Genomic DNA, 13986 nt, shown 5'->3' with positions numbered 1-13986 from the left:
CACACAATGGAACTCTCTCTCTCTCTCTCTTTCTCTCAAACACATACAAACACGATTACTCTTGTTTCACACTCAAACACGGCGAATCTCTATCTCTCTCTCTCTCTCTCTCTCTCTCTCTCTCTCTCTCTCTCTCTCTCTCACTCTCTCTCACTCACACACACACACACACACACACACCCACACACACACAAACGTACTCTCTCTCTTTCCCTCAAACACGCACTCAAACACGAATACTCTCGTTTCTCTCTCACTAGCGAATACTCTCTCTCTCTTTCTGGCTCACACAAACGTACTCTCTCTCCCTCAAACGCGCACTCAAACACACTAATACTCTCTCTCTCTCTCTCTCTCTCTCTCTGAGTCTCTCTGTGTCTCTTTCTCACCCACAAAGGATCTCTCTATCACACTCTCACTCACTCACACAAACGTACTTTCTCTCCCTCAAACACACACAAACCCACGAGTATTATCTCTCTCTCACTCACACGAGCAAATAGGGGAGGGGGATGGGTAGTGCGTGGGACAGGGTCCGGTCCGGTCAGACCGGTCCCCGGTCCAAAATGTCAAAGCCTATAAGCAAATATTATCTCTCTCTCTCTCACAAGCAAATATTATCTCTCTCACAGGCACTAAAATACTATCTCTCTCTCTCACACACAGAGGCAAATGCCACACCTCTCTCAGACACACAAATACTCTCTCGCTCACTCTGTCTCGCGTACCCACCCATAGCCACTTACTGTTTAATATTCTCTTCTTCAAATTGTATCCAGATCTTTTCTTCTCTCTTTCTTGCACATACACTCTCTCTCTCTCATACACACACATACCCACTTCCTGTTTAATATTTTTTTCTTCCATTCGTCTCTAGATCTCTCTCTCTCTCATAAACAATCTCGCTCACAAGTGTTGGATGCAGAGAGGAGTTGGTGGAAGAACGAGAGGAGGAGAGAGCTGGTGGCAGCGCAAGACTGGGCATCTGGGTGGCCATTGCTAACTTTGTTTGGTCTTTGCATCTCACCTGCCTGCGTTCTGCTTACCAGTAACGGTGGACAGAATAAATACAGCAGAAAAAAACGAAGCAAAGCGGTCCAGGGATCTGGTCTCCGGGTTTCATGTGAAATAAATGACTTGACGAAAGCCCATAAAATATTTAGTCTTTATCTTACTTGTCATCAAGGGAAGAAAGAATTTAAAGCAGCAAATGGCCTTCAGATAACGCGCAGAGAGCAGGGTAGCAAAGAAGGAGGCTACAACCTGTAAGAATTGATGGACACCTTGGCTTTTCCTATATTTCTGTCCATTTTTGTTCTCCTCCTCCTCTTGTGATTCTTATCCAGGAACAGAAGTTCAAAAGTAGGGATAATTAGGCAATAATCTATACTGCGCTAGAGACAAAGATTTTCTGCGTGAACGGCTCACTGAAGACTACAAATAACGCAGCAGCTGTCGTAATCTTTCTCGGAAATTTAATTGAGTGAATGGCCGTACAAAAATGCACATGCTTCAGACCATGGTCCAAGAAATTTTGACACCTTAATTTAGCGATATTATGACAACTCAATGGTTTTTAACCGCGATACCGCGTTTATACGAAACGTTGGTTGATCTGATGAGAAGGCACATTAATCATTGCGCTTTAACATCAGTATCAAAAGTAGATGTTCTGGGTGCATGACATCTTCCGACAAATTAGCATCGACTCTTTTTTCAGGATAGGATTAAGCTTATTACGGTGAGAAGAACTTGGAATAATAAGACGACAGGTATTTTTCTGCGCTCATCATGAGTGGGATTCATGTGGATGCTTTAGACCACCACGCATTTATTCCTATTTATGAAAATATCGACAATTTTATGTTTCGTTAATTTTTTGACGGAGAAGAATTGGAGATCGATGTGACTGTTGTGGAAGAGAATGGTATATGTCCTTCATTAATTGTCGCTTTCACTTCAAATGGTGTCCAGTGATTTTGAAAGAAGTTGTTATGTCTATGAGGTTCGTTTTACGTCTATCATTCTGTCTCCAAAACCCAGTCATATCTTCAACAGTCACGAAAACCAAAAAGTAGGGAGGAATACTGGAAAAGGGAAAAAAGAAAAGGGAAACTGGAAAATCTGAAGTTCATCTATCGCTGAATCACGTGTCATTATCAAAGGAAACGAGATTTTCCACTACTTAAAGATGACGCTCTGGTGAAAATATAATCGTAGTTACATACGGAATAATAAAGTAAAGAACCTAGAGCAAAATATAGGCAATAACCAACACAATGCCACTTGTATGTGTTCTAAAAACTTACTATTGAGGATCACTACCATGATATGGCTTTGCTTTGTAATTACACAAAATACAAAATTTAGTACTTAATCCAAATTTCAGGCAGGGAAATTACAAGTGTTCTGATAATCTCAAGAAACTATTTGTGAAAAAAGGATTCAATCTATTGTTTTTTCACAACGCAATATGGAACTGATTAAGTATTATTCCCCCCATAGAACTTAGGTGAATGAACATAAATTTTGATTCCATGTAATTTAAACACCCACAAATTCAGATTTTCTATTCTCGACTGTAAAATAATGTAAGATAGTGTAACTCATGGGAAATACGATCAGATATGTTTTTCGTTTTTTTATGATACACCTGATTCTGCCCAATCCATATATTGATATTTAATATATTTTTAAGACAAAATTAAAAGGATATTTCAGTCGTGCAAATATTAAAGAACGATAAGGTTGGAAATTTACTCTCCTTGAGATATTGTATTGGTGTATTAAGGTTTGAACTATAATTTATATTGAACATAATCTCTATAAATGTCAAATAAAATACGGCTGTGGGCATCACTTGTCAGAATAAGCTAAAAATCATATGATCTCTAAAATGTAAGAGAATAAAAATTATAATCATGTTCAAATTTATTGTCATGTCCCCAAAAAAAGAGGCATTATGCTTCTCTATAAAGGAAAGAAATGAAGCTCCAAACTTATACATATTTTTATAATATATCTCCAACAAAAAATATCATTTAAAACTTTAATTCAAGGCGATACTGCTTCATATTTTTAATTTTTGTAATTTATTTTGCGACATGATAATATTATTTAACAGTGGTGTAATCCTACGAATAAATAAAAGCGATGCAAAATGTTAAAAAAGATAAAGATGTATAATCTCCGATAGATTAACAGATGCAAATCCCAGATTGTTAAAGTTCGAAACTTATTTTAGTTCAATTTATCAAATATGAATGATGCAATATTATGGATCTTATATATTTGGTTTTGTTTATGAAGTTATAATTTTAAGCCAAAAAATTAAGAAATTGTATCTAAACAAATTAACGTAACAGGCACATAGATAAAATCTCGAAAGACTTTCGATTGTATGCTATGTAGATGGTTTTGTATCTCTGCAAAATATTGCATCAATATCTTTTGGACGGAAAGGTGGATACTAAATTAACTACTGAATTTCTTTCCAATAATATTGTATACGTGCATTATCCAAATGTTACAACTATTTTATGTTGACATGTCAAGTATTTAGTACATCATTCTGAATCATTGAATCAAGAAATAGACGAAAGATTTACTTTGAAGTACTATATTAAGATAATATTAATGATTTAATAACTGAAAAAGAATGAAAAAGTTTGAGGTAAACTAAGATGTAGAAGTTCCTGGAAAATGGTTTACACTATAATTTTTATTTCAATACTAAACGCTTCTAATATGAAAATACTAAAAATTGTCATTTCAAATCAGTTGTTTTCTTTTTAAATACAGAGAAATGACACGTTAGGGTCTTTCAAATGAATAACTTATCCTCTCTTTCAGGAGGTTCACTTCAAATGACAACTACACAGCTTCAGACAACGATCACAGTGGATGAATTTATGGATTGACACAGTTAACGGCTTCTAGACGAAACACACAGATTCAACAATTTTATTTCCACCGTAGAGAGCAGAATTTATGATGAGAACAAAACAACGAATGGTAACAGAGTAAAGATAAAACCATGTGCCTAAGATCTGTCACGTTTTGAAATAGTGACATCTCTGAAAAACTAAGCATCTCCAAAACCCAGTTGGGCCATACACATTAGTTTGACGTCCCAGTGTTCTAGCTGCCTAACAATTACTCAGAGAACAACGAAATGAGAAAAATATGTCTAATTTATGAGCATAAATAATTGAAAACTTGCATCTTAATGCACATAAGGGGTGAAGGCCCACAGTGACGTTACTCATCACTGACGCAGTTGGGAGGGGGACAAAACTTGAGGACCCCTCTTCAGATGGGCCACGGTGACACTCCGAATCACGAGGCACAACCTCTATGAATTTGACGGCCAGGATGGTGACAGCAGGACGCTCTTGGTCTTGCTCTCTGCTCCCTCCTGCTCCCCTTTTCCCAATCGCCCTTCATTGGATAAGACTTCCGCGAGGCTCCACCTCCATGAGCTCTCTCTATCTATCTATCTCTATCTCTATCTCTCCCCCTCTCTCTAATTCTCTCTTCCTCACTCTCCCTCTATATTTCTCTCTTAATTACTAATTTTCTCTCTTTCTCTCTCCGTTCTCAAGGCTCTCTCTCTCTTTCTCTTTCTCTTTCTCTCTTTCTCTGTCAAGGAGGAATGAAGTTGCAGGATCTGACGGTCACACTTACGGGGTTTTCTCTCTCTAGGGATAATAAGGTTGTCGAAGGAGAATCTAATGAATCAAGTGCCCAATCATCCCGCTGAAGACAGATCTTTCTCCACAAGCACCTTTTTGACAAATATATGACGTTGTTTGTTGAAGTTAGTCCCTCTCAGTCTCTATAGAGGGAGAAAGATTGCGGGAGACACTGAGAAAAAGGGGAGAGAAGGAGCCGTCCCAAACTAAAGCTGTTGCTTTCCTCACTCCTGACGTCACGTGAACTCATCCCCCATCTTCTACTTCTCTCTTGGCCCCCTCATTCCTCTTCGTCAACCTCCAATCCAGATCGGAGAGAGAGAGAGATTTCTAGACTTAGAGAGAGAAAGAGCGAGCACGGCAAGGTCTAAGTAGAAGACCCATGAGAGCCCCCCAGACCCTCTCCTTCCAGGCAAAGAGCAGAAGAAGAGAAACCCATGACAGAAGCTAGAGCAGATCTGAAGAGATAGAGTGGTCGAGTGAAGAGAGAGAAAGTAGAGAGAGAGAGAGAGAGAGAGAGAGAGGAGAAGAGGATGCAGTCCCAGTATGGGATTCCTGAGATGCAGCAGTTCATGGCTGAGGGAGGCTGCTCTTCTATCTTCTCCATCTCCTCAGCTGAAGTCCACTCTCCTGCTCAAATGCAGAAGCCGCAGCATCTACATCCCCACTCTCTAGCCTATCAGCAGCATCTTCATCTTCATCACCATCATCATCATCAACAACAACAACATCAGCAAATGCCATTTCCACCCCCTCCATCTCTACACCATTTTCAAGGCCACCAATTGCAGTTGTTTCAGCAAGAACAGCAGAGGAGAATTCATCACCAGCTCGTTCAGCTAGGCCTTGAGACTGACGGCGCTGTCCCGGAGAGCTCTTCTTCTCCGGCGAGGATTATTGCTTCTCTTGGATGCGTTGATTTCAAGCTCGGTGCTGGGGATTCTAGAGAGAGGATTCATGACGAAGATGCCATTCTCCAGGTTGACGACCCAGATGAGATTCACCCCAACATCAAGGAACCCTTCTGGTATTCTCCATCTCTCTCAAGCAAACTCTCTCTCTCTCTCTCTCTCTCTCTCTCTCAAGGAAACTCTCCATCTCTCGGACTGTGTTCTGGTATCGCCTCTCAAACCCTCAAGAAATTTCAATTCCTCCACGAGATTCAACGCAACTTCGAGGAATCCTTAGGGTATTATCCATCTCTCTCTAGGGAACTCACGATCTCTCTTATCATGTTCTGGTATCATATCTCAACCTCTCTAGAAAATTCTCGATTTCTCGACGAGATTCGCCGCAACATCGCGGAACCCTTCTGGTACTCTCCATCTCTCTCTAGAGAACACTCTCTATCTCAATTAGCATCTTCTGTTATCGCCTCTCGATCTCTCCTCAAAACTCTCGTCGAGGAGAGATCGACTCACCATCCACTGGTATCATCTCTCTCTCTTTCTCTGTCTGTAGAAAGCTTTCTTTTCCCTCTCTCTTGCTCTACGAAATTCTCCATTTCCCTCTAAAACACTCTCTTTCTTCCGATTCGTCAATCTATCTCTCGCTAGATCTTCCGGTTTCAGCCATCAATCTCTCTTTAAAACTCCCTTTTTCTCTCAATCTCGAGCTCCTTCATTTGGTTTTGACCTCTTCCTCTCCCAAGAAAATTCTCCATCTCCCTCTGAAGAAAATTCTCCATCTAGGCACCCAAAACTGAGGGCGTTTCCAGCGACGGAGGAACCATCAATCTCTCTATAGAAGACTTTACTCTGATAATTTCCCTCAAGAAAACATTCTATATCGCCCTGACTCTCTTCTTGTATCATCTCTCAATCTCTCTAGAAAACCCACTACTTCTTTCTCTCTCTCTCTCTCTCGCTCGCCAACATCTGGTATCGTCTCTCCCTCCCCCTTTCTTGAAAATTGTCCGTCTCCCTGCCTACAAATCTCTCTCTCTCTCTCTAGGCGCTCAAAGGTGGCGGTGTTTTCTCGTGCAGGAGGCCGCTGGACATTGACTATATCAACAGGAGGAGCAAGGAGAAGCAGCCAGAGATTGGGGGCGGTGCATGCAATTTCAAGCTCTTCAGCGAGCTGGAGGCCATCTGCAAGCCCATCGTCGGCCATGGCCAGAACCCAAGCAACCAGCAAACAGGCTCCGGCTCTGGCCTCACCGGCGATAACCCACCAGCCAGGGTAGCCATGGCCGGAGACACCCGCGACCAGGCCTCCGACTCCTCAACCGGAGAGGAGGCAGCCAAGCTGGAGAGCGCCGCCGTCCACGGCGGCGCGGCAAGGAAGAGGAAGCGGCGGCAGCGGCAATTGAGCTCTATCGCCGCTTTCATGGAGGGCCTGGTGACAAGGCTCATGGAGCACCAAGAAGGCCTCCACCGCAAGTTTTTGGAAATTCTGGACAGGAGAGATGGCGAGAGGATGGCCAGAGAGGAGGCTTGGCGTCAGCAGGAGATGGCGAGAGCGAGCTCCCAGGCCATGGCCAAGGCCCAGGACCGGGCCCTAGCCAGCTCCCGCGAGGCCGCCATCGTCTTCTTCCTCGAGAAAATCTCCGGGGAGACCCTATCTCTTAATCTCCCTGGCAGAGAGCAGTTCCTCTTGGTAAGCTCTTGAATCTCGCAATCAGCTATAGCTTTTAGGTCAAATTTGTCTTCTATATCAGCAATAGCTTTTAGCTCAAGTTTAAGAAGTTAAGTAGCACCCTTGGTATCAGATACAGCTTTTAGCGAGGTCGGTAGAAGTTTAGGAGAAAAAGTAGCAGCCTTGCTATCAGCTATAGCTTCTTTAGAGGAAGGAAAATAAGTTATCAGCAATAGATTTTTGCACAACTGGCTAATGTTTTAGGGGAAAAGAAGTGCCCTTGCTATCAGCTATAGATTTTAGGACAACTGGTTAGTGCCAAAGGATAAGAGTGGTGTTGTTCCTATTAGCTATGGCTTCTAGCAAGGTTTGTTGATGTTTAAGACGAAAAGTAACATACTTGCTGTATTAGTTATAACTTCTAGCATGCTTGGTTAATAGAGCCCATGCTGTCAGCAATAGTCTCAAGCAAAGTTGGTTAATGGTTAAGAGGAAGAGTAGTGCCCTTCCTCTCAGTTGTAGGTTTTAGCACAGTTGAGAAGTTTCTCTGCCCGGCGGTGCAGGAGGAGGAGCCCCCGAAAGAGGAGCCGAAGAACTCAAGCCGGTGGCCAAAGGCGGAAGTCCAGGCGCTGATCCAAGTGAGGAGCAATCTGGAAGCGAGGTTTCAGGAGCCGGGCTTGAAGGGTCCTCTCTGGGAGGAAGTGAGCGCTGCCATGGCGGCCATGGGCTACCAGCGCAGTGCAAAGAGATGCAAAGAGAAGTGGGAGAACATCAACAAGTACTTCCGTAAGACGAAGGACAGTGCCAAGAGAAGGTCTCAGCAGTCCAAGACCTGTCCTTACTTCCATCAGCTAGACCAGCTCTACTCCAAGTCTCCACAGAAGCCACCCGCCATGGCCGGGGAAGACGATCGCGCCGACATGTCTGAGCTTCTGCAAGCAGTCATGGCGGCCGGGGAGGATTCAAGGGAGAGAGGGGCCTCTCCGTTAATGGCTGAGCCGAAGCTTCCATGGAGAAAACGGTGCAGCTCGGAGGATTATAACCATTACGAAGAAGAAGAAGAAGATGATGATGATGACGATGATGATGGTGACGATGACGAGGAAGACGATGGAGAAGGAGACGATGAGGGGGAATATGGGGAGAGCCAAGACGGAGGCAAGGATCCAAGGTCATGATCGTTGAATCTTTGGCCATTGTGTTCGTCTACAACCTTGTGATCTCCGATTTGATCTGAACTATGTATTAGAATATTACTGTGCAAAGCCTACATCGTAGTTTCTGAACAGATTTTCGCCGCTGTCTTATTCATGAATCGGCGATCCAGAAGAAACTAGTGAAGAATTCTGAGATTACAGAAAAGTTATGAACTCTTGATTCCTCTATTCTGAACGGAATGTCCCCTCTGTCATCTGCATAAATCCGTAGACAACGAAGAAATTGGTGAAAAACTCTGAGATTATAGAAAATTCAAGATCACGATGGATCAACCTTCTCATCTGCGATTTGGACATGAAGTCTACATCGTCCTTTTCTGAAGGAATTTCACCGTTGTTTTGGTTAAGCCGTCTTTCGTGGAAGCAATACGTGATTGAGCTCTGAGATAATACGAAACTAAAGTCGCTTGATTCCTTTAATTTGCGGTTCGTGCCCAACTATGAGCTGGAATATTAATGCGTATTCCGGACCAACATTTCGTCGTTTTATTAAAAAGCCGACAGACGAGGAAGAAATTGCTCTGGAACTTTTAAATTATAGAAAAGTCGATATCATTCGTCGATCGGAATTATGAGAATAAATTCATGCTTTATAAATTCTTCGTTCAAGATTTAACTCAATGAACCTTCTTGGGGAACAAATTCATAACGACGGGGTTTATCAATAAACCTTCCAGAGAGGATATGATCAACAAAGAACTGCGATAACAGGACAGACCCATGATAACTTGTCGCATAATCGTTGAATCTATCAAACGGGAAGTTCGCTGTAAGAGTTGGATTGGCCGTGATTGTCGATTTACGTAATTCAAGGAAATCTGGAGTTCTTGGTGGGCTGAAGAAGACGATGGATGATAAGAGCTGAGAAATCGTGCATGGCGACGAAACATGAAGCCAGCGAGGACGTGCCCAAAGTCTTGGCTGTTGAGGGGGCGAATCAGAAACGGTCAAGGGGTTGGAAAAATTTGTAGAAAGGGCCGCCGTTGTCTCGAGGTCTTCTCTGGGTTGGTGGGATGTGTCAATGAGAGATATTCTAGATAGATAATTTAGTGTGTGTGTGTGTGTGTGTGAGAGAGAGAGAGAGAGAGAGAGAGAGAGAAAGAGTAGACATGGTGAACAGAGATCCGCGTGGGTTTGCGGATAGGTCCGAGAGAATAAAGTTGATGACGTCTCGCTTTGAGAGAGAGGGAGAAGAAAAAAAAGCCCGCGGTGCAGCTTGCACGTGGTGGCCGATTCTCTCTCCCTCTCTTCTGCAAGAAGAGTTAAGGCTCTTTCTCTCTCTCTTTCTCTGTCCGTCTCTCTCTCTAACCCCCGCACACACTCAGTGCTGCTCAGACAAATTAATGCATTCTTGTCGATACGGTGGCAGCTGCCGCCTCCGCTGCAAAGTTGTTGGGTATGCGTCTCACTTGTACAATCTCTCCCTCTCTATCTCTCTTAGACTCTGACTTTCTCTATCTAAATTCCATAGAGTATTACATCTTTCTCGCTGCCACCTCCACTTAAAAGTTGTTGGGTATGGGTATGCGTCTTAGTTGTACTATCTCTCTCTCTCTCTTTCTCTCTCTAAATGTATAAAAATATGTCTCTTACTGCCACCCCACTGCAAAGTTGTTGGGTAATGGATGTGCATCTCATTCTGTACAATCTCTCTTTCTCTCTCTAACTGTATATGAATATTTCTCTCCCTGCCACCTCCACTGCAAAATTGTCGGGTGATGGATATGCGTCTCAGTTATACCATCTCTCTCTCTCTCCAGATACATATATATATTTAATTATCTGTCTGTGGCTCTATAGATCTCTTCTCTCTCTCTCTTCTGTTCCTGACACTCAATCTGCCGCTGTCTGTGGGGGGGTCCAAGAGAGAGAGATGGGCGCGGGGTTATCATATCCCCATCGTAATACCCTACATACTTTATGTCTTCATAAACAAGTGAGGATCATAAGAAATCGATGGATTGAATCTATGATTATGCTTCATTAATCGCAATTGGGTTAATCTGGGCCTCCTGCCAGACAACGACATCTTCCTTTTCTCTCTCTCTAACTCTATCTCTCTCTCTTGCATCTCACCTCGGACGGTATTAATATAAGGGCCGTGGAATAGTGTAGCAGCGGGATTTTGTAGGATTGCATGGACCAGCGGCGCGACCACGACGCTCCATAAACGCGGTGTCCTGTGCTAGAGAGAAATAGAGACAGATTCTTATCGCTTTCCGTTTATTCTATAGAGAGTGATAGAGAGAGGATGAGAGAGAACAAGCCGGCAAGAACATGTGATCCTCTGAAAGAAGAGAATCAGCCTTATGGAGACGGCGACCAAGATTTATTGGAAGAATAGGTTCGTACCTACTGCAGAGAGAGAGAGAGAGAGAGATAGGATAATGATGATATTTGGTATCCTCCAAGAGAAGAAAATGTGGGTATGAACGAGATGAGAGAAGGGAGTTGTTTCGATATAGAATGAGAGAGAAGACACGGAGAGTTGTGTAGACACTGACAGAGTGATAAAGAGGGATTAATTGTTTTGGTGGATAGAGAGAGAGATGACGATGACGATGGTGACACCAATAACGTAAGCAAAGAAGACAAACGGAAGAGAAATCATACATAGATAGATCACAGATAGCTAGACAGAGGGGAGAGAGGGAGAAGACATTGGGATCCGCGTTGAGAAACAGGAGCAGAGAGAAAGAGGGACAGATGGTCGAGTTAGAGAGAGAGAAGAAGCATGGAGATAAACCAGAAAACTTGAAGGAAAAGATAGTGAGAGAGATGAGAGAAGGAGAGTTGGGACTAATGGTACAAAAAACAGATGGGTGGAAGAGAGAGAAGACAAGGTCCAGTAAGATGATTATTGATCGAGGTGCAAAAGGGAGAGAGATTTATGAGATTCATGTGTTCGGTGTCCTCGAACATAGGAAAAAGATAGAGATTGATAATGATGATGAAAGTGACGACGATAATGATGTGAGCGAAGAGGACAAATGATAAATTCTCCAGGAGACGATAAAATGAGAATGAAAGAGATGCGAAGGATGAATGGGTGGAGAGAGAGAGGACAAACAAAGAAGATGAGGAAGACACGTAGAGGGAGGAATGCAGACGACTGGCCGAGTAGAGAGAGAAAGAGAGGCGGGTTAGGTCTACATTAGATCGCACGGAATAATCAATGGAGAGATAAAGATGCAGAGAGAGAAAGATAGAAGAAAGAGAGACGGTTAAGTCTGCGTTAGATCGCACAGAACAATCAATGGGAAAGAAAGATAGCAAGATGGAAAGGGAGAATGATAGAGATATGGAGAAAGCGAGAAACATAAGGAGATAGAAACTTAAAGATAGAGGGAGGAAGAAGTTGAAAGAGAGCGTAAGAGAGAGAGTGAGAGGGTGAGAGGGAGAGAGAGAACGACAGAGAGGGAAAGAGAGTGAGAGGGAGAGAGGGAGAGAGAAAGACAGAGAGTGAAAGGGAGTGAGGGAGAGAGAAACACAGAGTGAAAGGGAGAGAGGGAGATAGGGAAAGACAGAGTGAAAGGGAGTGAGGGAGTGAGGGAGTGAGGGAGAGAGAGGGAAAGACAGAGTGAAAGGGAGACAGGGAGAGAGAGAAAGGCAGAGAGTGAAAGAGAGAAAGATAGAGAGTGAAAGGGAGAGAGTGGGAGAGAGGGAAAGGTAGAGGGGGAGAGAGAGAAAGTCAGAGAGTGAAAGGGAGAGAGGGAGAGAGAGAAAGTCAGAGAGTGAAAGGGAGAGAGGGAGAGACAGAAAGACAGAGAGTGAAAGGGAGAGAGGGAGAGAAAGAAAGACAGAGAGGGAAAGAGAGAGAAGGAGAGAGAGAAAGACAGAGAGGGAAAGAGAGAGAAGGAGAGAGAGAAAGACAGAGAGTGAAAGGGAGACAGGTAGAGAGAGAAAGAGTGAAAGGGAGACAGGGAGAGAGAGAAAGACAGAGTAAAAGGGAGAGAGGGAGAGAGAGAAAGACAGAGTAAAAGGGAGAGAGGGAGAGAGAGAAAGACAGAGAGTGAAAGGGAGAGAGGGAGAGAGAGAAAGAGAGAAGAGTGAAAGAGAGAAAGATTGAAAGTGAAGGGGATAGGGAGTGTGAGAGTGAAAGGCAGAAAGGGGGAGACCAAGAGAATGAAAGAAAGAGAGGGAGATGGGTAGCGGGAGAGAGGGTGAGGGGGAGAGAGAGTAAAAGAGAGAGATGGAGAGAGATCGATAGAGCCAGAGAGAGAGAGAGATGGAGATAGAAAAGAGAGGGGGGGATAGAGTGTAAAAGAGAGAGATGGAGAGAGATCGATGGAGCCAGAGAGAGAGAGAGAGAGATGGAGATAGAAAAGAGACGGGGGGATAGAGTGTAAAAGAGAGAGATGGAGAGAGATCGATAGAGCCAGAGAGAGAGAGAGTGATGGAGATAGAACAGAAAGGAGGCGATAGAAAATAAAAGAAAGAGATGGAGAGATGGAGAGATGGAGAGAGATCGGTAGAGCCAAAGAGAGAGAGAGAGAGAGATGGAGATAGAACAGAATGATAGATGGAGAGACGGCGAGATGGAGAGAGCACAGAATGGCCGAGAGAGAGACAGATAGAGAGAGAGATAGAGAAATTGGGAAAGAGAGAGGGAGCGAGTCTGAGAGAGAAATGCAAAGAGAGAGAGAGAGAGAGAGAGAGAGAGAGAGAGAGAGAGAGAGAGAGGGGGCGAGTCTGAGAGAGAAACGCAAAAAGAGAGAGAGAGTGAGAGACAGAAAGAGAAAGAGAGAGAGGGCGTGACTGAGAGAGAGAAATGGAGAAAGAGAGAGAGGGCGAGACTGACAGAGAGAAATGGAGAAAGAGAGAGAGGGCGAGACTGACAGAGAGAAATGGAGAAAGAGAGAGGGCGAGACTGACAGAGAGAAATGGAGAAAGAGAGAGAGGGCGAGACTGAGAGAGAGAAATGGAGAAAGAGAGAGAGCGAGACTGAGAGAGAGAAATGGAGAAAGAGAGAGAGATATGGAGAAAAAGACAGAGAGAGTGTGAAAGAGAAATGGAGAAAAAGGGAGAGGGCGAGACTGAGAGAGAATGGAGAAAGAGAGAGAGAGATATGGAGAACGAGATAGAGAGAGTGAGAGAGAAATGGAGAAAGAGACAGAGAGTGAGAGAGAGAAATGGAGAAAGAGCGAGAGAGAGAGGGAGAGAGAGAGCGAGACTGAGAGAGAGAAATGGAGAAAGAGAGAGAGTGTGTGAGAGAGAGAAATGGAGAAAGAGAGAGAGAGTGTGAGAGAGAGAAATGGAGAAAGAGAGAGAGATATATGGAGAAAGAGATTGAGAGTGTGAGAGAGAGAAATGGAGAAAGAGAGAGATATATGGAGAAAGAGATAGAGAGTGTGAGAGAGAGAAATGGAGAAAGAGATTGAGAGTGTGAGAGAGAGAAATGGAGAAAGAGAGAGAGCGAGACTGAGAGAGAGAAATGGAGAAAGAGAGAGAGATATGGAGAAAAAGACAGAGAGAGTGTGAAAGAGAAATGGAGAAAA

The 13986-nt window shown here is 43.6% G+C and overlaps 1 protein-coding gene across 1 annotated transcript; it reads left to right on the top strand.

The window, feature by feature from the left end:
• Positions 1-4965: 4965 nt before the first annotated feature.
• On the top strand, positions 4966-8557 carry LOC144708388 (uncharacterized). Its single transcript, XM_078581669.1, has 3 exons — positions 4966-5721; positions 6680-7292; positions 7835-8557. Exons 1-3 carry the CDS (start codon positions 5228-5230, stop codon positions 8447-8449), a joined length of 1722 nt encoding a protein of 573 aa, XP_078437795.1. The 5' UTR covers positions 4966-5227; the 3' UTR covers positions 8450-8557.
• The last annotated feature ends 5429 nt before the right edge of the window (positions 8558-13986 follow it).

This window comes from Wolffia australiana, chromosome 10 (genome assembly GCF_029677425.1).
Source record: "Wolffia australiana isolate 7733 chromosome 10, ASM2967742v1".
Lineage (NCBI taxonomy): Eukaryota > Viridiplantae > Streptophyta > Magnoliopsida > Alismatales > Araceae > Wolffia > Wolffia australiana.
This window is presented reverse-complemented; position numbering and strand designations above follow the sequence as displayed.

Coding starts and splice junctions, on each gene's coding strand:
- LOC144708388 (XM_078581669.1), top strand. CDS start 5,228: ATGCAGTCCCAGTATGGGATTCCTGAGATGCAGCAGTTCATGGCTGAG. Junction 5,722..6,679: donor AACATCAAGGAACCCTTCTG/GTATTCTCCATC, acceptor TTTCTCGTGCAG/GAGGCCGCTGGACATTGACT. Junction 7,293..7,834: donor GCAGAGAGCAGTTCCTCTTG/GTAAGCTCTTGA, acceptor CCGGCGGTGCAG/GAGGAGGAGCCCCCGAAAGA.